Here is a 23,911-nt window from a genome sequence, read left to right as displayed (position 1 = left end):
TTTATAAGTCCTGTTGATAAAGAAGAACAGCATCAAGGGTTCCCGATTTTTTGAGGTTAGCTGCTGGGTTATATACGGCAAACGGTTAACCTCCCCGATTTGTTTGTGGTACACCATTTTTATGTTATATCCCTTGCATCCCCCTTGCTGCTGTGCTTGGATGTGTTTGGTTTCTTTCCGCCCGTAGAAAGATGTGGGAGTGGCGATAGCGCTAGGTTTAAAATATTTTATTCTTAGAGCTGTATTTAGTGAAGATCAGTAACACAGAATTATACAGAAAAAAAGAAATAAAATTACAACCCGAACAACAATATTGGCGAATGAAACAGAAAAACTCAACTGATGTGTGTTGGTTTGACTGCTTAATGAGGAGCTCTATCTCATACCTTATTTCTCATCCTTTTTTTTGTTAAATAAGAATAAATTACTTGAACTAGACTAATCATTGCAATATCATCGGATGATAACGTTTTAACATTCGTTCGATAATCTTACTGTTTTCGACTATCTTCCATGGTTTGAGTTTAAACGGATAATAAAATCAATCATTCATTTATTCCGGTAACTACCGACGAAAACGTAACAAACCGCGCCCTTCTGTGTGCAGTGTGTTCCCATATTTCCTTCAGCTCAAGTTATATGGCCTCAGGCCATCCCAGGATCGGTAATAAATATTTCAGTAGTTTTCTACGACTTCTACTGAACCATCATCACAATATGGTTCACCGTGTATAGCCTATGCGATTAGCGTTATGCTGTAACAAAATGTCTTATTTTTCTGTAAGTCATTTAGTTCGGTATGCAATCCTTAATTGTGCCACTTGTTTCCTGCTTTAGTAGTTACGTTTTAGAATGATGGTATTCAATTTTAGGACCGTCGTGTGTTAGTATGAGTTAATTATCATTAACGGTTTACTGTTCATTGTAACGAATATCGGGTGGCTTGCATTCACTCTAGTCAGCTATTTATCCACTCTCTTTGCTTCTGTTGATTAGGTGTTTCTTCTTGCTTGTTGTATAATTCTTTACATCCACCTACAAACCTACACTAAAATCAGCCTATAATTCTTTTTCACGTTTTCATATGTCTTTTTTTCTTCCTTCTCGCAACATTATGGGCTTATTTCGTACTCTAACAAGAATAGATAAACTCTAGCTTGTATTTTAGCTGCTACCTAGCTTTAGAGGCTAGATACTTATCGACTGAATCGGGATCGTGTTGATTGAAAAATAAATGGAAACAAATCAGTGCTTCATGTATGAAAAGTTTACATTAGATGCAATAGCAGAAGTTACAAAGCAAAACTTAAGGCAACTGTTCACATCCAACCACGAGTCGGGTGCCTATAGAAACGAAATTTCTAGCAATTATACAATTCCTGGCGAATTATAGAAAATTTCGTGTCAGCAAGCTGCTCGTTGCGGTGTGTGGCTTTTACTGGCTACTTAGCCGGGTATGCTTTCCACTACAAATCACAGATCTTTTAGTAACAATTACGTGTTGTTTCATAATGTCTTTCCTCCCGCTGAACGGATTCCGGTAATATTAGTTGCTGTATTAGGTAGGCTGTTTATTTAGGTTCATTACAGCGCACAGGTTCATTTTGATGATTTCACTAAGCACAACAGTACAATCAATTACCTCTCCCATATCTAACACATTCAATAAATAGAAACCACTCGACGTCGACTATCTAGAACGAGTGCAAAACGGAAAAATGGGAACCTTTTGTACGTATATGTTATTAGCGCCTATCTTACACAACACACAGTTAAAACGAAGAACTATGCAATGGTACAAATTTACCAATTCGTAAATGGCAATACAAAATGAATATTACACATTCCTCTATACACATACACACACACGCTTTGTAGGGATTAAAATTTGATACACAGTACGCGTGTGTCCTGTGTGTCCGTCCTTCATGCCGTTTTGCTGCAATAAAAACTAAACCGACAGTAAAGGTATCCGTAGAAAGTAGATACGGTATTGGAAATATGGGAAAAACAGTAAAGAGCATAGGATATAAAATAAGCTTCGATCATTTTTATAGAAACAACCGTATAAAAATGACGAGACTACATTAGGCCATCGTGTATATGAGGGAGGAGGGCATACAGCGGAGCCGCGAAAAAACAAACACTAAAACAAATGGCAAAAATCTTACCCCGATAAACATAATGACCGATTTACAACAAACAAAAACACCCAACATAGAGGCTCTCCATGTGTTCATCGCCTTTTCGCTTACTGGTGTGTGTCGACAGTTAGCAGACGACGCTACGGTAGCCCTGGCATAATGCCACCACTCAACCCGTGGTGACTGCCCGAGGACGAGTTTGACTGGCTGTACTGCTGCATCCAGTTGGCACGATTACATTGATGCTCGAGCCGCTGCACCTGCAACATGAGCTGGGAATTTTCCGCGTACATGTCCTTGACTAGTATATCGTTGTTGGCCAGCCGTGCCGCCTGGTCCGAGATGACAATGCACTGCGCTTCGAGTCGGTTGCGCAGATCGTTAATCTCGCTGCGCTGCTGCTGCCAGATTTCTGTAACAAATAGAGCAGAGAGTGTGTGGATTACCAATCGTCGTATGCTAGCAGTAGCTTTGACAATGCCACTTACGATGCAATATGGACTCAGAGTATTGCTGCTGCTGTTTAACCATCAGCTGGAGATGACGATTCTTCTGTTCAAGGTTTTGTATTTTTTGTATCTGATTAGGATGTGATGCCGTTTTGGCGTATGATCTTGCCAAAACCGATTTCGCTTCCTTTAGTTGCTGCAGCTCCATCATGAGACAATCACGTTCATGGGTAAGATCTTTAATTTCATCCTGCAACTGTAGCTGCATTAACCGCATATGCTTCGCCTGCATCCCACTGGCACTTCCCTCTGAATGTTGGCTGCAGAGAGTAGAAGGACGAGTTAAGTTGTGTAAAAAAAAACGGCAACAACAACAAAAAAACGTTCAAATACAAAAAAAAACGAATATAACATCAATTGCTCAAGGTTGAACAGCTTGCCAAAACGTGTGTTTACTTACATGCTGTGCGTTGAAGCGAGACTGTGCGTACTGCGTGCCGATCTAACGGAACATGCATCGGACGCATCGACTTGATCCAACACGGCCACGGTAGTGCAATGTTGGCTGACGTTTTTTTTCGCATCAGAGCTTTCGCCATCAAAGATTGCCACAGTCGTGGGTTTCTGGATCGGTGAAATAACACGAGCGAAATTTGACCCATCCAAACCATCGATCTCCGCCGTAGATGAAACTCCGATACATTCATTGCCACCCTTTTCGATCGCCGGGTCGGAGGATAGCACTGCCGCCATGTCGGCCACGGAGCCCTTGCCATCAGCTTCAGGAGCACATTCCGAAATGGCATGGATAACCGCCGGTGGACGCCAATTGGGATTCTGATAATCACGCACCGGTCGTTGGATTGTACTTTGATTCCACAGATAGCTTATCGGGGAGCTGGCTGGACGATCCTCTACCTCCGGTGTATCAACACGCGGCGAAGGAGAACTGCTGATCGTTTAATCGGGAAAGAGAAAAAGAAAACAAGAATTTATCAAGCATGCACGTACAGTCCACGTACCCAGTACATCCAACTTACAGCAGCATCTCCGAGGGATATTTGTGCATCTGTTCCATGTCCTGTATCCTTCGTCGCAGCTTATCTACTTCGGCCGTCCGTTCCTCCAGTGCCATCTGGGCCTGCTCAAAATCGGCCTCCAGTTCGAGATACTGTTGCTCTAAGCCATCCTTTTCATCGATCGGTGACAGGCGACCATCCTTCTCGAGCTTCGAATGGCCCGCAAACTGTTCCTCGTACTCAGCCACCTTCTTCAGCAGCTCGGTGAACTTTTCGTCGTTTATTCGTTGCTCTTCCTCGTACAGCACTCGCTCATCGTTCACCTTCGCCTGCCAGTAATCCTCACAGTCTTCGTACTCTTTGCGCATCTGCTCCAAGCTGGATTCGAGCTCCTCGCAGCGTGCCGTCAACTTTTTGCACTCCTCATCCTTAGACGGTGGTGCAGAGACCGGCGCGGATGATACCGGTTGAGCCGAATCCGTGACATTCTCCCCCACGGCAAACACTTTTTCCGGCACATTGATTTCTTTTTTCGCTTCTCGCAACTGCACCTCCAGCTCTTCGATTCTCGTGCGCAGTGCTTTGATTTCATCGTCACGGCTCAATGACGATTCGTTCATGCTTGAAATTCCTGACGATGCACCGGTCAGCTCTGCACAGCTAGCAGGCAACGCACCCACCGTATCCTCAGCGCACCGGATGCTCTGTCCAAGTTCCGAGTGCAAGGCCATCCAGTCCCCGGACGAAGAGTCCGATTCGATGTCATTCTCGTTGCTGCATCGACGAAATTTGCCCAGCCGGGGACTTTCATCCGACAGTCTCGCCTTGCTCGGTGAGTCACCGCGTCGCTTGATAGCGGCCGAACTGGTCGGACCATCACCTATAGCAGCTACACTCAAATCATCCCCAACCGCAGTGGATCGCTTGAGCTTAAACTTGCTGAGCTCCACGGTGAGCATTTCAATCTCGGCACTCAGCTCATCGTTCTTATCGCGCAAACCCGTATTTTCGTTCTGCAACAGCGATATCCGATCGATCAAGTCCAGCACTTCTTCACTATCCTTGCGCACAAACCCACAATCATCGTCGTCCGCATAATCGTTGCGATTGTTTTCCTCCAGCTCGGCTATATCCCGGTTGAGTTTGATGTTTTTCTCCAGCAGATCGGTAATCTCCTTCGTCAGATTCTCCTGATCCTGCCGCAGTTCATCATTTTCCTCCGCTAGTCGGGACATTTCTGTCTTCAGCTTTCCTTCCTCGTTCTCCAGCGCTTGGATGCGTTTTTCCAGCATCGCATTCGCGTGCGACAATTGTTCCCGTTCGAAGGCTAGCTGTGACGTGAGCTCCTTGACCGTTTCGTGATGACGCTGCTCCAGATGACGGATTTTCGTACGGGTAGAGTTCTCCAGCGAATTGTGCCGCTCGTCCACTTCCTGCGCAAGGACCAGCGCCCGATGGTTAACCTCCTTGTTGTCGGCGTACAGTTTCTTGTTCTCCTCCACCAACTGATGGAACGCTTGCCGTAGTGCGGTCACTTCTGCCTTATGCAGTACCAGCGAAGCCTACGCGGTGCGAATGGTCGTGGAAGAGAGGGGAAAAATAAAAGTTGAAAAGCTTTATCAATCGAATGACGATAACAACGAAACGACGATTACGAACGATGATTATGATTGCGTGTCTTTATTTGTGTCCCATAAACACAACTGAAAAAAACCCATGATACTCAGCTGCTAAACCCATATCACCCAAAACCTCGTAATCATATTAAAGGCAATCTCAAAACAGTCCTATCTTTCTTTTTTGAAAGCCTCAAACAAAAATCCATTACGAAAAGGTGCAAACCGTTTTCGCATGAGATAAATTCCATTGCAACCGATACCAGAATGGCAACAGTTTTGCCTCCATCTTATCTTTTCTTATCTCGTTAACAAATTAGTCGTAACGGCAGTCAGAACAAGATAACTTTCAAGGCGTTGGAAAGGCTTACAAATGAAGCATCACAAAATTCTTAGTGAAAAAAATAAATTTTTTTATAGTGCTTCTATGCAAATAAATTATACAGTTCCATACACAGTTGCTTAAGGAAGGCCAACTGGTTGATAAATATTCATAACTTCCAACATAGTGCCAACATCCAATGCTTGCAAAGGCAATTGACACTCACGGGTTATGATCAATTAGCAGACAAGTGAAGATGTGTGGGTTAGATGGAACGGTGCGAAACGGTTCCGACTATACATTCACCTACGCATTCGTCATCCGGTTTGTGCAATGGCCCTCAAAAAGAGCAAATATAAACATTGTCACCATGACAAACGCTTTCTGTTCCGAACCCAGATATTAAATACTCACCCGCACGATAAGTGCAGCATCGTCGAACGGATTGTTGCTGATGTTGCTAATGGTGCTGCTGTTCATGTGTCCACTAATAATCCGCTGATGTTCCTCCTCTAGCGCTTGCACCAAATCCGCCACATGTATCACGTCCCGGTTGAAGCCCAGCTCGTGCAGCAAATTCCCCGGAGTTTCTATACCAGCTGATTCCCACAGGTCGATGATAATTGACGCTGCCAGTGATCCTATTTCCGATGTCCAATCTGTAGGCACCCCCCAATCAAAACGAGAGAAATCAAACGTTAAGACGGAAGAATTATAGCCGACAGCCAATCAAACGTACCTGGGGGCAATGCAAGTGTGAAAGTGCTTTCTTCTGGCGTAACAACGGATGAAACGGCGGTGGAACCACCGCAATCATCGAGCTGCAGCTCCTTGGTTTCACCCATCGGCAACAGATCGGTATTGCTTTCGAGCAGGGCTATAAATTCCTCAAAACCGATACCCTCGCTCGGTTGCAACGACAGCTTGTTAAACACTTCCTGGGCCGCCAACCGGGCCGGCACTTTCTGCAAACCCACACGCTCACACACTTCCTCCAGCTGTGCCTGATTCAGCAGATCTCCCTGCCGGCGGTCACAGTCAAGCAGCAGCGAGTTCCAAATCTCGCGCAAATTCTCCGACAGGTTCATGAAGTAGATCTTCTGATCGATCCGCTCATCATCCATGTGGAGCTGCTCGCGTATGGTGACCGTGGTGGTGTTCCGTTTGCTTTCCACTGCCGGACGCTGCCGGTGTGTCGGTAGTGAGGCACATCGTTTTAACCGATGTACACCCGTACTACCAACCACCGGACGACGCCGTTTCGAACCATGTATGTCACTTTGGGATGCGGAACGCTGCACTTTTGAGGACGCGGCAACGGTACCGGTTGCAGTGATAAAACTTTGCCGCGTTCTGCCAGGCAGCTGTTGCTCCACGATCACACCATCATTCTCTGCCGGTGTCTTGTTCGTTGCCGATTGGCCCGCTACCGATTTCACCGTGACCGATTCATTGTCCGAGTTGGAGGAAAGCGAGGATGAATCGAGTCCGTTCACATCCTCCCGTGGCCTTGACCGGCGACCGTACTTCTTAGTGCCGACGACAAACTTCGGCGATACTTCCCGATCCGACGAGTCATCCAACGTGGCTTCTTCCGGTGGTAGCTTCTCGGCATCGTTCCGCGCTAGCTTCAACGCACGGTTTGGATGATTCAAGCATTCATTATCAACCACTGGAACGCAATCATCGCACGCCTTCTTCTTGTCGTGCTGTGGCTTCGCTTGACCGATTAACGACGAGAGGCTTACGTTCTGCTTCTCGTACGCTTTGGTGAGGTTTTGCTCTAAAGTTTCCACCTTGCGCTGGACGCTTTTTGGGGCCGTGCTGCGTTGGGCTGTCGCTCGATGTTTGCTGCTGCCAATCGACACATTGCTCCCGGTAGTATGGAATGATGGCGAACCGGATGTGGATGAAACTCCCGATGTACTATTACTACCAACGCTTCCGTTAGAGTTACCACCACCACCATCGGTGTGATTATTTTTGCTAGAAACTGTTGGATGACCTGTCGACGAGTATGAATCCATTTGTTGCACCACAAACTGCTGTTGCGGTTGCTGCTCCTGCTGCTGCTGATCTGGCTGATCGGAGTCTACGAAAAAACGAGGAACAAAAACACTAATCAATCCAGGTGTGGCAAAGTTTACGATCAAATGGTCAACATTACATAGTATAATAATCATTTTGACAGATCGACTAGAAAATCCTTCTCCTCTTGCATCAGCACCAAAGGCACCAGGGCGGACTAGAAGCGATGACGAAACCAAGGCACGAGTCGTGGTGCGTGTTGGCTTGTTAACAAAAACCCACGCTTGAACACCATTCCATAATAGCACCTGCGCTGCCTGAAACACAACGTGTCTCAGAGTTTTCTCTCTTTCTCACTCTCTCTCTCGCTCCCTCTGTTTAAATTTCAGCTTAATCACACATTTCCTTGCCGCGCACTATCGAAACCACCCCCCGGAAGGTCGAACGGATTACGACGCGATTCGCGTTCACGCACCAGCCTGAACCTCGTCAGATCTTTGGTTCCTCATCGCGTGCGATACGGTTAACTCTCACTCTTCACGCCACGACGCTTGGGTGTTTGCGATACGTTTCTCGCGAACACACAAAAAAAACCCCGTCAATGTTGCGGTGGCGGCTATGTGTGTGCGCCACAGGACTGCATCGAACGCGCGCCACGGCTGCTACACCTTGCGGACAAGCTAACTGACTGATTGACTGACTGCCTGGCTGGTTGCTGTTTGTTGTGCGGTGTTGTGGTTGTCTGTCTGTCCGTTCGGTTCGGTTCATTCCGATTCGGTTTGGGTTCGGTTCGGTTTCGCAGTGTGTTGGTGCATTCACGGACACGGTGCTTTTAGTGCGTCATATACAACGCTGCACACTAGCAGCTACTAATAAACAGCAGCGCAATATTGTCCATGTTGGGGAGCGCACACTCTAGCAGTGTAGTCGACACATCTTCCCCGCGACATAGCCACTTAATTGAGTCGGTGTGCAGCTGTGTGAGTAGCTGCAGTCAGCCGAAGAAAACACAACAAACCCAGCACAATGAAACAAAATTCGGGTGGGTTATAAAAACAAATCAACACATCACTATCGTTTTGAAGAGTGAATCTAGTGAAGAGAAAGACAGCAGGACGGCAGGCGCGGAGATGTGGCCGACTAGGTGAAACCAGGCAGGCAACAATATGCAGTAGAACTCACGTATACAAAGGCGCGGGCGCCCGTACACCAAACCAGGTGTTGATTGGTGTAATGACATTGTTTATGCGGGTTTTTATTTTTTGTTATTTCTGCTGTGATCTGCCGAAATACGTGCAAAATTTAAGGAAAGAATTAAAAGCTATCAAACCACGAAGTGATCGTGTGTCGAAGTCACTTGTAATGAATGCAACGACGCCAGTAATAATAACGTCTTATAGCTACAAATCCTTTCAGTAGAAGCACCAGAACAACTATGCGTGTTAACGCAATAAATGGCGTTTTATTAACATTATTCAATTACTATTGTGTTTCCAGTCCAACAAGCATGCTGCCGATAGAACATACCAGGAGGTTATATGGTACCTTCAACCTAGTGAAGAAGAGAACGCAAGTTCACTGCAGTTTACAGGTGTAACAAAAGAAATAAAATGGAACCAGCACTGAAATTATGGATACTAAAGCCGTATTAAACGAGTTTTACAAGCAAGTGGCTAGAAAAAAGAGGCGATTTTTCATTTAACATACTCTTTTTTCCTCTATTTCAGCGGCAGTGTCATGATATCCTGGTGGACATGATAGAGGATGCACGTTTGGAACTAGAACAAAATCATTACAATTCTCTAAATCTTCAATAAATCTACCGTCATCGTACGTAGGGGTTTTTATGCTTATATTTAAAAAAAGAGTGTTTCGACTTTTCTAGAAAAAAAAACAAGATTTAGAATATAAAACCTATCAAAAAAGCTGGTATTGAGGAATTACATGAAGATTTTAGGTTAAAGAGAAACGGCTAGGTACGATGACAGGAAATATGAAGTGGAAATCAAAAATTTAATCAACTTTAACCAAAGGAGCGTGTTTGAATTATAATGTCCGTCAACTTTACAGCCACGTTTTCCAGATAATCGCGATCGATCGGTCTTAGACTAGCTACTTTTAAACGGAGTTCCTTATGCACTTTTCAGCAAGTTTAGAATAAAATAGACATCTGAATGATTTCTGTCACTACTTTACATCAACACCTTCGCTTTACCTCTCTGTTACATAATCTCTTAAAGCCTCGCTTTTAAGCATCGAACCAAACTGCATGTATGGGCATTATCACTATTACACAAATGTTACGTACGGTTGGTCACAAAGGCACAGCCAGCAAATGCTCTGCAAAAACAAAACAAAAAAAAACAACACGAACGTATTTACACGCTTCACACAAACAATTAATTTTTCCACCCGTACTACACGCGTTTCCCAAGCCCACCGAGCAGTGTATCACAGCGCGGGGTTGGAAAATAATTTTACATTTTCAATTCATTTTATTGTACACCCATTTTCCCAGCCCTCTCACTGTCTCTCAATCTCTCTTTCCCTCGGTGTGCACACAGGAAGGGAACCCGAACCAAACCGAGAAAAACCAAAACGCAATGCAATTATTAAGCGACCACCCTTTTCTCGCAGCATTTTTTTCCTCAATAGCGTCGCATGAGACACGTCGAGAAAAGTTTTGGGTTCTTCTTCACCCGAACGATTGTAAAAATAAAACACAGTCTTCAAGGTCGTAGAAAAGGTTTGTTTCGTGCACTGATCCCAGCACGGAATTATTAATACGCGCGTAAAACCTTTTTTTCTTACTCGCTGTATTCGAGTGTCTTTGAGACATGTAACTAAGGTCATAAGACATACAAAAACGTTCGGTTATTTTGCTGCTGGTTGTGGCCAGTGCGCGCACGGGTACGGGTTCAACTTTTCAAAGCAGTTATCACCATCGATCAAACAGATCTCGTTGCATGTTGGTGTGGTTGGTGGGACCAGATTCTTTGTGGCACGAACAGCCCCCGAAACACCTTTGCGCTTCATTCGAGAGTCCTAAAACAGCAAACAAGAGCAATTTCGACATAAAGAATCATTGTTAATGAACAACCCATCAGAATGTGGATTTTATTGGGAGAAAGATAGTTTAATTATACCACTAGCCTGTCAGTTGAATTTACGATCTTAGCCAAACCCACTTGTATAACAAACTATGCCTTCACCAAGTGGAAAGGAGCTCCGGTGCTCTGGTGTTTTCGTACATACAAGACAAAATTTATGGCGTTCGAATATGTTTACGGTTAGCGTGTTGTGTGTTGTCGGTTTCTCATACATTCGCCCATTGTTGCTTATTGATTACTGGCGCAATACTTGTTGCATTATGTAGGTTGTAATAAAAATTGGATCAAGTTCAAGCTATTCCGGCGGTTCCGGTTTGTTTGTCACCGTTAGCCTTTTCCAAACTGTTGGATAAAAAGACATTGAGTGGGTAAATCTGATTCCGATTCATGAATCTGAATGAATCTTTCCCTCTTCGGGTATCCGTTTGCCAAATTGCCATTTCGCTAAGAACCTCCAAAGGGTCTAATTCGCCACTGTTCTTACGATTCTTGAATCTTTTGAGAGACGATTCATTTTAATGACTCTTTTCAAAAGATTCTTTAAGCACAACACTACACGGGAAGAATTGAACCGAGTGTGGTAACGTTCCAATTAGTTTCATTAATGATTGGTCATGAATTTCACCCATTGCTCGATCGGTTGATAAGAGATCGGTTGATAAGTACACTATGCAAGTTGCAAGTAGCTTTACATTTCATTATTCTTATGAAAAATTTTCGAATATCTGCATTATCGTAAACTTAACCGGATATTAATGACACACTCCGGTTCAAAGCTAAAAATCGAAAAATCGAAGGAACTCTCAACTTCAAACGCCATCATCTTGCGGTCAATACCTTCAAAGTAGTCCGATTTCAATGCGGTTTAAGTTTTTGATCTGCCTTTTTTTGTATTATTCTGTTCTATTCTATTTGAAAGTAGAATTAGAAGGGTCCCGTACTAACTCCAATGATGTCACACTGCAGCTGGTGTAACAGCAGAAGGAGTTGCCCAGTGACAGGATAACCATATGTATTTTATTTACATATTGCGTTTATAGTCGTCTTGAAGCTCCAAAACGCCAGAGTGTGCTACCCCAAAGAAGCCTGTTTGTTGGTTGTTTCGATTTTCACCCGCGGAACAGTCATCACATGACGCAGAACAATAAGACGGGTTGGAGCTTGGACTGATTACCTCAGTAAAAGAAAACCCCCACTACCAATACGACTTGTAAACGTATTTGCACAATGCGACAAGCAGTACGATGCAGCGTGGTATGGTGGGGCCGGCGGCGGGGCTAGATTGTCACCGTTATGACGAGCTTTATAATGGCTACAAAATGTCTACAGGGAAAAGGGGCAAAAAGAAGTGAACCAATTCACAAACAGTGCGTCTTAAAAAAGCGACCAGCGTAGTAGAAACGGGTGGGAGGGGGGAGGGACATGCAAAAAAAACTTTCTAATTGAGAGAGAAGTTTTTTTTTAATTTTTATGTTGCAATAAACTATGCTAAAGCTCAAAAGATGGGAGTTAGATGGGGTGTGTTAATGTCGTTTGTGAAATGAAATTTTTTTTCCTTCTCAACTTATTTCACTGATTTTTAACGATCTCAAACCATTAGTCGGGATATCAATCATCTGAGATTCTTGTCGACCTCCCAATGCTTCACGCAGCGAATGCGAATGCTCCACGTCCAACAAACCTCCGAAACCCGCATTAGTGACAGGGAATTGATGTAACAACACATAAGGTGAAGGGTGGACACACTTTTTGGAACATTGTTTACGTGTCTTACGTGCAGACAACACAGTTGTCTGATGAAAACGCTTTATAGATAACAACAATATTGACCTAAATTAACAAAAAACAATCCAAATTCTCTGTGCCTATCATGATAAACTGCCACACCTTTTAACCTTTAACGATACGTACATCCTTGAACCCCGCGGGTTTCTCATCTGCATCATCAATGACTACGACGGCGATGGCATTGGAAGGGCGTTGAATGTGTTGACCTAATGCCTAACTTTACACCCACCTTTAGGTGAGCTTCCCTCTTGTCGGACGAAACCCGTCCCTACGGCGAGCAACACAGGGCAAACGGTGGGCAATCGATCGATATTCAGTGGGTTCACCGTCAAGAAACTAGGCTCGGCTACAGCAGCGATAACGATTGTTCCTCCTTTACCACTCCGGAACTCCCCAAAACATTCTATTTCACCGTGGTCTTTTCCGTATGTGGCGTTTTTAGTTAAATTAGCTCCCTTTTTTCCAAACGCGTCAATACCTTCCCGCTTTTGCTCCGAGTCTATCCTTGCACCCCCTGCAACACAGTAGGGAAAGGGCCTACTCCCTAGAGCGGCCCTTCCTCGAAGCCATAAACCACTAGTGTGACCGAAGCCACAGAAAGAATGAAATAATTGGGCACCTGACACAGAAGCGGAAGTGGTCGAGCAGCGACATAAAGGGGGTCGTAGTAAAAACGTGATAAGCATCTACTATGCGAGGTCCATCGATCGTTACACCCGTTTCGCGCTTTTTCGATGTTTGAACCGGAAGTCTTGCTACTGGACCGGTCCCATAACATGCACGTTTTAATAACACGCCCTGCTTCGGTTCAAATCTCAACTGCGCGGTCTTGGCTTGGTCGGCGTCGTCGTCGTCAGGAGAACCAACATCCTGGACATCCTTTCTGAACGTATCAGTGGCATTTCTCCACCTGAATTTGGGGCTACGATGTCTCCTCCTGGCTATGTGAACGACATAACAAAGCTATAATCGGGGTTGTCCGGTGTCATTCTAATGACATGACAGTGAATCTAATAATTAATTGAAGAATAGTGAGTTCATAGAACTCATCATTGTAGCAACTCTTCCATTGTATTTCCAAACATAAAGATATATCTGATCATCTTCCTCTCAAGGTTCCTCTCAAGGTACAAATTGTCCATGGACTTGTAATGGCTCGTATTATCAGCAGTGGATAATTCAAATCGCCTAGAGATCATTATCCTTTGAATTGATATGGCGAACCAAATTCACTGACGGTATCAGACCAACAGTTCTAGTGGATATTGCCCTAACTCGTCGTGAGTTCTCTGCATCTTTCAGGTAATTATAGCTCACAGGCTTATTTCCTAGTTCAGTCTAAAATATTGATTATAATGCCCGAGATTTCTTTAATGAAATAATAAAACTATAATATTAAGAAATGCTGTACTGGACTGAGTACGCCACTTCTTCATTTCTTTTTGGAACATTTGTTTCGCAAACAATGGAACAAATGCAGTTTCTTGTTTCGATGATCAGTCATAAATATCTCATTCGGTGTGTGGTGCATTCCCTATCGGTCAAAAAATCAGGTTTTTTTTTACAGATACGGACCCGGCACTGTACACAATATTTCTAAAACACGCTGATACCATGATGAATTGCACACCGGACGTCATTTGCTTTATCTAATCGCTTGTCTCTTGTCACGGATTTGTGCAAGATAAAGCAACGGAAAGGAAAAAAGGCAAAAATTACACTTCCGTTAGACAGTGTAACTTTTATAAACGTTGCTTCGATCGGTTGCTATGAACCGCACACAGCCTGCTGAAGCTGAGGGTTTTTTTTTGTATCCGGAAGCAAAAAAAAAAAATGCCTCGTTTGCTTGGGAGGAAATCTTCCCGCATTCTCTGCGTACGATCGTAACCCGTAAAGTTGAACGATCTTTGCCGTCTGTGGCTCCCATATTATTTTAGGGAGCGGAACAGAGATGCCTGGCGTTACAGCTTAAGCGTTAATTATGGCCGCAACCGTAATTAGATCTGTTCGCATTCGATGTTTTTGTTTTCCGGGCCTTTGCTTTCGTCTTTCCAAATGGCGACCGGTGCGGCGATGGCGTTATTTGCATGTTGGAAGGTCCCGAACCCTGAACAACGGGAATTCAGAGTGTAAAAAAGAGGTGGCTTGGACCAGCAGAAGCGCTGCGGGAGGAGAATGATCATTTTTAGATAAATTTTCTGTCGATGATTCTTACCTTCGTACGCTTCCTCCGCTCTGTTGTTGGACGCCATTATCGTCGGTGACGTAGCGTCCACTTCGGTGCTGTTGCTGGCAGCCGCGATCGATTCTTCGTTACCGCCTAGGATATGCAGGAGACCTTCGCGAAATTCACGGAAGCTGACGTGTGTCTTGCAACCGGTCATCAAACACTTGACCAGCAGATGGCCCCGCTCCTTCAGTTCCAGTGTGCGGCATAGCTTGATCAGTGAATCTCGATCGAGTCCACCGGTACCATCGCCGGTACTGTGCGACTGAAACATATGATACAGCTTCTGCTCGTACGGATCGGATGAGAGCGCCATTTCGCCTATCTGCCACGACGGTGCCACAGATAGGGTGGAGAAACAAACAAACTTACGCAAAGGAACACAATTTCGCTGGCACCCAAGTATGGAAAATTGCACACAAACGAACGGAATATGCACATAAAAACGCACACACGAACAGGCAAAAACGCACGAACGGAACTGCCCTTTACATGAATGGAGACGAAAAAAAAGGGCCACTTTCCAACATTACACACGGCAAAGGCAAACTAGCCTAACTTTCTCACACTCAACACACACTGATTGCTTTTTTGCGTCTTCTCTCTCTTGAATCATCAGAGATGGCGCTAAAGCGCTACTTTCTTGGACGTTTGAGACACGGTGATGGTAACCTGAGCCTGGAACAGAGAGGAGCCAATGAACATTTCTTTACGATTGTATTGCCGAACCTTTAAGGCAATGACACCAGCAACAAATGACACCATATAGCAACCAACCATACACACTGTACCGAACAACGGAGCACCAGATTGAAACCGCACTTGAAAAATGGTCACCCTTTCTGTGATTCCCAATTGACCACTCGCGACGTTATGTGGGACAGCACTGTTTGTTCTACTGCCCGATTTCACCATCAAGAAACGATCCGTCACTTGGATCCAGAATCCATTACCTCTAGGTACTACCGACACGACACACTGGCAATTGGCATCGCGCCTTCGCCGTGGAGAAAATCAATTGAATTTTTCTTCCACGCTCGCTACGATGTGTTTGTGTTGCTATACAGACCATTCCATTGGCCTGATGTTCGTTGTGACCTGTTTTATCCGCTTATCGGCCGCAACTAACGCTTTTTAATCGTACTTACTAAAACACATACCCCACCAACCTCCTCCTATCTCGTGACAATACCCATGACACTACCATTCAGGACCCCGCGAAACACTGCCTTTCTTATGTAAAGCCCCGTAAGAGCCGAGTACGATACATATCCACAACCGGACCAAGTTAACTAGAAGGAATTCTACAGTAAAGGCTTAAAGACTCGTAACACTTTGTGTGAAATTTTACGTTCTAGTCACGGTGAAAATGCGAGTTTGAAAGGATTAAAATGTCGTTTGTCCCTTGTTGTCTTTGGCCCTATGCTATGAATATGGTCTTTCACTTCTGCGAACTGACCGTGTGACTTTTTGCTGTAGTTGCACGCACACATTAACACACCGGACAGCCACACACGCACACAGGCGCGCTGGCATAAGCTGTTTTTGACAGCCACAGAAATGTCATCTCGAATTGAATGTTGAAAATTCTTCGGAGAACGGATGTTATTGTGGAAATTTAAATTACATAAAAAGATAACACAATTATTGTTATGTAAAGAAAAACTAATCTTTCGTTATATTTACAGTTTTTGCTTTTAATCACTATCACTAGATCCGGATCCATAGTTGCACAGCAGCAGTTGAGGGCGAGTTTCGCCCTCAGTCTTGGATGCATTTGGTTCTTCAACATTCGTTTCAGGAACTACTATCGTCGCCACCTTGGGCCGTTTTTCCTCCACTGATTGTTTGGTGGATACCTCTCCAGAGCTAGTTGCTGATCGTTTTACGATACCTAAACTTTTGGGTTCTAGCTTGGCGACTATTGTCGATTTGCTAGACGAAGTCGAGGGCAGCACGGGTCGATTAAGAATAGCGTTGCGCCGTTCTTTGTCTTTTTCGTGTACTGTTTTTGAAGAGTGTAATCGCATCAGTTGTGCCATACGTCGATCGTTATCACTTTCCGGCAGCAAGGCAACCGCTAGGCTGGAACGTACCAGCAAGGCATTGTCCTTTTCCTCTTGAAGTTTTAACTCCTTTTTCCGTGTCTGTTACCGAGATAAGTAAACAAATCAGTATTTATAGTTGGATAATTTATGAATTATAATTAACAACTATTCTACTCACCCTAAACTGTGCCCGTAATCGACTGTTCGCTTCGAAATCATCCCGCCAAACGGAATCGTTACGTTGAAACAATCGCCCCAGCACGGGTTTGGCATCTTCAGCCGCCTTCGTGTCTTTCGCTCCATGTTCCAGCTTGTACATAGCATCGTCGAACAATTTGCGTTGCACTTCCTTCGTTTCCGGTACGATCTGCTCGTTTTGTGTCGGATCCCATCGATTTTCCTGGCGTCGCGCACCGGAAACAATCTCATAATCGAGATTCTGTGGATCGGTTTTGATCTCAAAGTGATTGTCACACAGGTGGCATTTCATCCGGAACTGGTACACGGGCGTGGAATAGTACATGCCGACCTTTTTCTTCTCCGCATTATATCGCACACCCATGCCTATGTGGTTTTTGCACCCATCGCACCAAATGTTATACGGCATCTCGAACCGGATAATCAAGATGCCGAGATGGATTTTGCGGGCGCGTTCCCGCAACGCGTGTGTTCCTTGCCATTTGTTCAAACCACCGGCTTTTGGATCGTAATCCGGTGGATAATACAGATTTTGTCCCTTGCGTTCTCCCATTTTGCCAAAGTGTTGTACGGATGTTTATGGAAGAGTTGTTCCAGGGGGTTGCGTATTTTAACAATACAATCACAGGTTTAGCATTCACTTTATAGACACTTTGATTTTACGCCAAAACTTGATGCAAAAGATGTTCGTTTGGCTCAGTATTTATCGATTTTTCTCATCCAAAACGCGAAATTTAATCGTTTTCCATTTGTTTTGTTTAGATTGTGCGATGTGATGTTGTTAACACGGGGAAATGTCAATGTGTTTTCGTACGTAAGAAACTGAACGAAATCATTCCTTCGTTGAAATAAAACTTTTGTAAGCATTATTTTTTCAAGCGAAATTTTTACTGTTCGCACAATGGGATTTTTCAACCTAGCAATTTATAGTTTTCATCACACATATTTCAAATTAATTTGTTTCCCTTTTAATGCATGTAATTCGATCTTGTTTTTCCCCCAAAATGGAAGATAATTTGGTATACAGAATTTTGCAGATGAAACAGATTCTTCTGCCGTATTTTAAATAGACCACCGGCTAACACTACACTCTGGTCATTGGGAAAGCGCCGGCGTAAAACAACTGCCACCTCGTGTTTTGACAGTAAGCACAATCGTTCTCCTTGCCTTGGAACGGGAATTGGGATTTTCTCGACTTGGGGCTTTTCGATTTTGCGCTCGGAATAACCAGTAGATCGATTGCATAGTAGTTCGAGGTCTTTTCTCCGTCAGTTCACAGAAAGTGCTTGGTTGCAACATGATTATCTACACCAACACCGGTAACCCTTTCGGGTTGAAGCTGCTAATTTGTGCAAATTTGGCCAAAACCAACGTGGAGGTTAAGCATGTTACGCTGGGTGGTATGTAGTAGAAAAGGGTCTAGCCGTATCGAAAATCGGCTTTCATCTGATTTTACCTATTTGTTTTGTCATCTATAGATCCCGCTTTGGGAGATATGAAACATCTGCCCATCCTTCAGTTGGGTAGTGGAGTCCAGCTGTTTTCGACGGACGTGGCGGCTAAATACCTTTTGCCGGGTGATGATGCATCTAAAGTGGTACAGCGTGACGAGTGGCTTGAATGGTCCTCGAAGCGGTTAGCCCCGGCGTTAACCCACAACATGGCGGTCGGTACACGGGCCGACCCAAACACGAAACCGATCCTAAACACGCTGGTAAAAATGCTTGACGATTGCCTCAGCAATAGCACGTATCTGACGGGCGATAAAATCAACAGCGCCGATGTGGCAGTATGGAGCCTGCTCGCTCCCGACGGTACGCTCAAGGGAGCGGTCAATATCGACAATCTGCTGCGCTGGTATCGGCAGATTTCGGCCCTTCCCGAGGTACAGTCGGCACTGTCCTCGCTTCCGCTGAAGGATCTCAGCTTTGCATCACTTCAGCATAGCAATCGGTACGGTGGATTGCATCACATTGTGCTCAATCCGGAAATTGCTGATTTCGAAGGTGAGCTGCTTGCCGACACGTCCGCAAACATTGCCGAAACGGTGCAGCGGGAAGAGATCGAGGCGGCTCGGGCTGCTTTCGGAGATGTGGACGATCGTGCGGTTCGGGATGAGCCGAGGATCGTACTGCCGAAACCGGGCCAGAAGAACAATCTCATCACATCCGCCCTGCCGTACGTGAACAATGTGCCCCATTTGGGAAACATTGTCGGTTGCGTCCTTTCGGCAGATATCTTCGCTCGCTACTCACGGCTCTGTGGGTACAACACTCTCTACATCGGTGGTACGGATGAGTATGGTACGGCCACGGAAACGAAAGCGCTTGCGGAAAAACTTACCCCACGGCAGATTTGTGACAAGTATTTCGATATTCACAACTCGATCTACCGGTGGTTTGGAATTGGGTTTGATTATTTCGGCCGCACGACAACCACCGAGCAGACGCGGATCGTGCAGGAAATATTCAAGGATCTGTACGCCACCGGATACATCGAAACGCGATCGGTGGAACAGTTGCTCTGCCAGAAGTGCGATCGTTATCTGGCGGATCGCTTTGTGGAAGGAACATGTCCCCATCCAGGCTGTGGGTATGAAGATGCCCGCGGAGATCAGTGTGACGGTTGTGGCAAACTAGTAAATGCGATCGAGCTGCTCCGACCACGGTGCAAGATGTGCAACTCCTCGCCCGTCATTCGTGACTCGAGCCAATTTTTCCTCGATCTCCCGAAGATCGAACCTTCGCTACGGGAATGGGTAGATCGGTCAGAGTCCGGATGGACACACAATGCGCGGGTAATTACACGTGCCTGGTTGAAGGAAGGGCTCAAATCTCGCTGTATTACGCGTGATCTTAAATGGGGCATCCCGGTTCCGCTCGAGGGCTACGAAAAGAAGGTGTTTTATGTGTGGTTCGATGCTCCGATCGGGTACATCTCCATCACTAGTCGCTACTGCAAGGAGTGGAAGCAATGGTGGCAACCGGACACGCTCAACACCGGTGTGAAGGTCGATCTGTATCAGTTTATGGCGAAGGATAACGTACCGTTCCATTCGGTCATGTTTCCCGCTTCGTTGCTGGCTGCGGACAAGGGCTACACGTTGGTGTCGCACATCATGGCCACTGAGTATCTCAACTATGAGGATGGCAAATTTAGCAAGAGTCGCGGTATAGGCGTGTTTGGCAACGATGCACAAGATACGGGAATACCGGCTGATGTGTGGCGTTTCTATCTCGGTGCCGCTCGGCCCGAAGGGCAAGATTCATCATTTAGCTGGAGCGACCTGCAAGCACGCAACAACAACGAACTGTTAAAGAATCTTGGTAACTTCTTCAACCGAGCACTGGTGTTTTGTGAGAAGTTCTTCGACTCCACGATACCGACGATGACGCTGCTCGAGGAGGATTATACGCTGCTGGCGCTGATTAATCGGGAACTGAAGGGATACGTGAATCAGATGGAGAAGGCCCGTATGCGCGACGGCATTCGACATTTGTTGCAGATTTCTCGCTACGGCAACCAGCTGATGCAGTCGGAAGAACCGTGGGTAAAGGTGAAGGGAACGGATGATCAGAAGGCCCGTGCTGGCACGGTAATTGCTCTGTGCTGTAACATTGCCTGTGAGTAGAGACATTGTAATGGTCCACTGGTTGATGTGTCTAATTTGTGATGGTTCTTTTTGCAGGTTTGCTAGCAACGCTTATCTTTCCTTTCATGCCTACGACGGCGAGAAATATGTACAGTCAGCTTAACGTTCGTGGCGGATTCATTAACTCCGAGTACGTACATTCACTGATGAGTATTGTAGGCGTTTGCTTTAACCTTCTCTTATTTTTAACGCTTCAGAAAACCATTGATCCGGACTCTTCTACCGCCCGGTCACAAGATCGGTAAGCCGGCAGTACTGTTCACGAAGATCGAGGATGCCCGTATCGAGGAACTGAAGCAAAAGTATGGTGGAGTACAGCAGCAGCAACAGCAACCGGGTAAAGCTCCCGTGCCACCAAATCAATCAGCACCAGCAACTTTCACCTCGCTGAAAGACGCCCAAAAAGCGGTCGACGAACAAGCAGCCAAAGTCCGTAAAATCAAATCCAGTGGTGCCGATCGATCTGTATGGCAGCCAGAAGTGGATATTCTGCTCGGTCTCAAGAAGCAGCTGCAATCACTGAGTCAACCGCGCACCTCAGAAAGTGCTCCAGCAGCACCGGGAGAAAAAACTTCCACGAACAACGTTGCGAAACAGGCAGTGGTGACAAAGCCGGCCGCCGCGACACCTGCAACGGCCAACACCGTTCCAGCAGATGTGAAAGCGTTAGAAGAGGAAATCGCTCAGCAGGGTACTAAGGTGCGAAAGTTGAAAGAATCCAACTCGGATAAATCCGTCTGGCAGCCGGAGGTATCGTTGTTACTGTCGCTGAAGCAAAAGTTGGCCACTTTGACCGGTATTCCGGTGGCTGCTCCGGCCGGCAGTGGAAAAAAGAAGGGCAATAAGAAGTAAATCGCTACTTTCTGCTATTCTGATCCTTTTTGGCACCACAAAGATGTGGTTAGTTTTTGATTTCATTTCATTAACACCTTGGCACCATGTCCGTGGTCCTGCGATCAAGCATTGGTAAAATACTGGAAGACGTACAGTTTCAATTGAATATTACTTTTGGCAATAAACGTTATTTAATAGCAATGAAATTAATGTAAATATTTGAAGGAAAGAGACGTGAGAAAAATTGGACAGAGAATAGTCAAGACTGTTAAGAAGTTTGAATCTATATTCCAATCCTTTAAAATTACGCCAGTTGAAGCATTTTTCCGTACACCACTGTTGTGTTTTGAATGAATGAGCTGTCAAAATTGTTATCAGCGCGGCTGTCAATAGTGTGTTGGTAAACGTGTCTCTCCTGTGATAAAAATAAGTTTAAAATCATAGTTCACCATGAGCGGTTCGTCGCTAGGCAATTCGAGACCCTAATCCAGTTTTGTGGCATCGTACTACTGGTTGCCCTTTCACTAAACTGGATCCGTTCGTTGTGCAATTTTCGGGGGGACCTTTGCCTAGAGCCTACCAGAAACTTGTTTACATTCACAGACACTCCCCTCCCACGTACTGGTAAACGGTGCTAGTGCTGCATTGTGTTGGCGTGAGTGAAACAGAATAGGCGCGTCCTGGTCATGTTGAGATAGCATAACCGAGACTCGTCATCATCGGTTTCCGTGTTCCCCCGTTCACCCCCACAAAGGCCTCTTGATAGCCACACAGACAAAACTGGTCGCGCCTCTGCAGCAGCAACACAACGGCGGGGCAGTGTAGTTCGATGGTGGTTTCATTGTAGTGTGGCATCCGTTGTGCAACGAAACGGTCGCAGATTCGAGTGCGTGTGAAAGTTTTTTAATACGGGATGAGTGAAAGGTACGCCACGATTGCTGGCCAACTGGCCAAATGGGACCAGGGCCATCTGCTGACGTTCTGGGAAGAACTGACGGAGGTGCAACGGACCGGATTGCTAGATTCGTTGTCCGATAGCGTCGATTGTGCCTCGCTGGATGAAGCATTCCGTCGTGCCATGGCAACCGCCACGTCGACGAAGGAAGATTTAAACGAATTGCTAAAACCGCTCGCCCGAGAACGGTACCTATCGGTGGCTGAGGCTACTGAGATCGAACTGGAAGACCTAAGACAGGCGGGACTGGAACAGATCCGGCTGGGAAAGGTGGGCGTGATACTGTTGGCCGGTGGGCAAGGCACTCGCCTCGGTTCGACCGCCCCGAAAGGCACGTACAATGTGAACCTCCCGTCGGGAAAACCGCTCTTCCAGCTGCAAGCGGAACGCATCCGGAAGCTGCAACAGTTGGCCGGAGGCGAGGGTCGCATCAATTGGTACATCATGACCAGCGAGCATACGCACACGGAAACACTGGACTACTTCAAGGAGAACCACTACTTTGGTCTCCCGGCCGAGCAGGTTCGACTGTTCCGGCAGCGCAGTGTTCCGTGCGTTGACTTCCAAGGTCGAATACTGCTGGACGAAAAATGGAAAGTGGCCACCGCGCCCGACGGTAACGGCGGCATTTACCGCGCCCTCAAGGACGAAGGCATTCTGGACGAGTTGGAGCGGGCGGGCGTACAGTACCTGCATGCCCACAGCGTGGACAACATTCTAATCAAGGTGGCGGATCCGGTTTTCATCGGGTACTGTGTCCGCAAGGGGGCCGACTGTGGCGTGAAGGTAATCGAAAAGGTACAGCCGGATGAAGCGGTCGGTGTGGTGTGTGAGGTAAAGGGAAAGTACCAGGTGGTCGAGTACAGTGAGCTTTCGACCGAAACGGCCAACCGACGCAATCCGACCGATGGGAAGCTAACGTTCAATGCGGGCAACATTTGCAATCACTTCTTCACCACACACTTTCTACGCCGGATTGCCGACACGACAATGCCACTGCACGTGGCCAAGAAGAAGATACCGTACGTTGATCCGGCTAGCGGTGAACGGCTTAAGCCTAGCGCCCCGAACGGCATCAAGATGGAAAAGTTTATCTTTGACGTATTTCCGCTGGCGGAAGCGTTCGTGGCGTTGGAGGGCCGACGGGAGGAAGAGTTCAGCGCTCTGAAGAATGCGGACACGGCTGGCATCGACTGTCCGTCCAGTGTGCGGGGCGACATCTACCGACTGCACCGGAAATGGCTTATCAATGCGGGCGCAACCGAAGTGCTTGATGCAGCCGACGCATCGTTTGATTGCGAAATTTCGCCGCTCTTATCGTACGCTGGTGAAGGTCTAGAGGCGGCCGCCAGCGGTCAAAGCTTCCGCTGTCCGGTGCATCTGACCGGTGCCGATGAGCGGCAAGCGCACTAACACCCAGCCGGAGCTAAAAATAATATTCCAAGCTACTGATCCACGCTGCCAGATAGAATCGATGCTGCTGGTCAATGGGAGCAACACAAGCGCGAGCGTGATAACTGA

The 23,911-nt window shown here is 46.1% G+C and overlaps 4 protein-coding genes across 4 annotated transcripts; 2 read left to right on the top strand and 2 right to left on the bottom strand.

Moving 5' to 3' along the window:
• Nucleotides 1-2,284: 2,284 nt before the first annotated feature.
• Nucleotides 2,285-15,019, bottom strand: LOC128710772 (blastoderm-specific protein 25D). Its single transcript, XM_053805625.1, has 8 exons — nucleotides 14,692-15,019; nucleotides 8,439-8,447; nucleotides 6,290-7,642; nucleotides 5,965-6,209; nucleotides 3,634-5,174; nucleotides 3,054-3,545; nucleotides 2,633-2,913; nucleotides 2,285-2,556 (listed from the first exon to the last, which is right to left on the bottom strand). The coding sequence occupies exons 1-8, from the start codon at nucleotides 15,017-15,019 to the stop codon at nucleotides 2,285-2,287; spliced, it is 4,521 nt and encodes a 1,506-aa protein (XP_053661600.1).
• A 1,381-nt stretch (nucleotides 15,020-16,400) lies between these two features.
• On the bottom strand, nucleotides 16,401-17,502 carry LOC128714013 (coiled-coil domain-containing protein 130 homolog). Its single transcript, XM_053808889.1, has 2 exons — nucleotides 16,930-17,502; nucleotides 16,401-16,850 (listed from the first exon to the last, which is right to left on the bottom strand). Exons 1-2 carry the CDS (start codon nucleotides 17,500-17,502, stop codon nucleotides 16,401-16,403), a joined length of 1,023 nt encoding a protein of 340 aa, XP_053664864.1.
• Nucleotides 17,503-18,246: 744 nt separating this feature from the next.
• LOC128712235 (methionine--tRNA ligase, cytoplasmic) lies at nucleotides 18,247-21,453 on the top strand. Its single transcript, XM_053807131.1, has 4 exons — nucleotides 18,247-18,349; nucleotides 18,428-20,572; nucleotides 20,638-20,731; nucleotides 20,799-21,453. Exons 1-4 carry the CDS (start codon nucleotides 18,247-18,249, stop codon nucleotides 21,451-21,453), a joined length of 2,997 nt encoding a protein of 998 aa, XP_053663106.1.
• Nucleotides 21,454-22,348: 895 nt separating this feature from the next.
• On the top strand, nucleotides 22,349-23,803 carry LOC128715749 (UDP-N-acetylhexosamine pyrophosphorylase-like protein 1). The gene has a single exon (XM_053810663.1). It carries the CDS (start codon nucleotides 22,349-22,351, stop codon nucleotides 23,801-23,803), a length of 1,455 nt encoding a protein of 484 aa, XP_053666638.1.
• The last annotated feature ends 108 nt before the right edge of the window (nucleotides 23,804-23,911 follow it).

This window comes from Anopheles marshallii, chromosome 3 (assembly GCF_943734725.1).
Source record: "Anopheles marshallii chromosome 3, idAnoMarsDA_429_01, whole genome shotgun sequence".
NCBI classification, from domain to species: Eukaryota; Metazoa; Arthropoda; class Insecta; order Diptera; family Culicidae; genus Anopheles; species Anopheles marshallii.
This window is presented reverse-complemented; position numbering and strand designations above follow the sequence as displayed.

Bases quoted from the DNA above. Each gene is read 5' to 3' on its own strand.
- LOC128710772 (XM_053805625.1), bottom strand. From the start codon at position 15,019: ATGGCGCTCTCATCCGATCCGTACGAGCAGAAGCTGTATCATATGTTT. The intron at 5,175-5,964 runs GTGAGTATTTAA...CGCACCGCGTAG, and splicing joins ATGCTGCACTTATCGTGCGG to GCTTCGCTGGTACTGCATAA. The intron at 2,557-2,632 runs GTAAGTGGCATT...TATTTGTTACAG, and splicing joins CTCTGAGTCCATATTGCATC to AAATCTGGCAGCAGCAGCGC.
- LOC128714013 (XM_053808889.1), bottom strand. From the start codon at position 17,502: ATGGGAGAACGCAAGGGACAAAATCTGTATTATCCACCGGATTACGAT. The intron at 16,851-16,929 runs GTGAGTAGAATA...TCTCGGTAACAG, and splicing joins GATTACGGGCACAGTTTAGG to ACACGGAAAAAGGAGTTAAA.
- LOC128712235 (XM_053807131.1), top strand. From the start codon at position 18,247: ATGATTATCTACACCAACACCGGTAACCCTTTCGGGTTGAAGCTGCTA. The intron at 20,573-20,637 runs GTGAGTAGAGAC...TTCTTTTTGCAG, and splicing joins TCTGTGCTGTAACATTGCCT to GTTTGCTAGCAACGCTTATC. The intron at 20,732-20,798 runs GTACGTACATTC...TTAACGCTTCAG, and splicing joins GGCGGATTCATTAACTCCGA to AAAACCATTGATCCGGACTC.
- LOC128715749 (XM_053810663.1), top strand. From the start codon at position 22,349: ATGAGTGAAAGGTACGCCACGATTGCTGGCCAACTGGCCAAATGGGAC.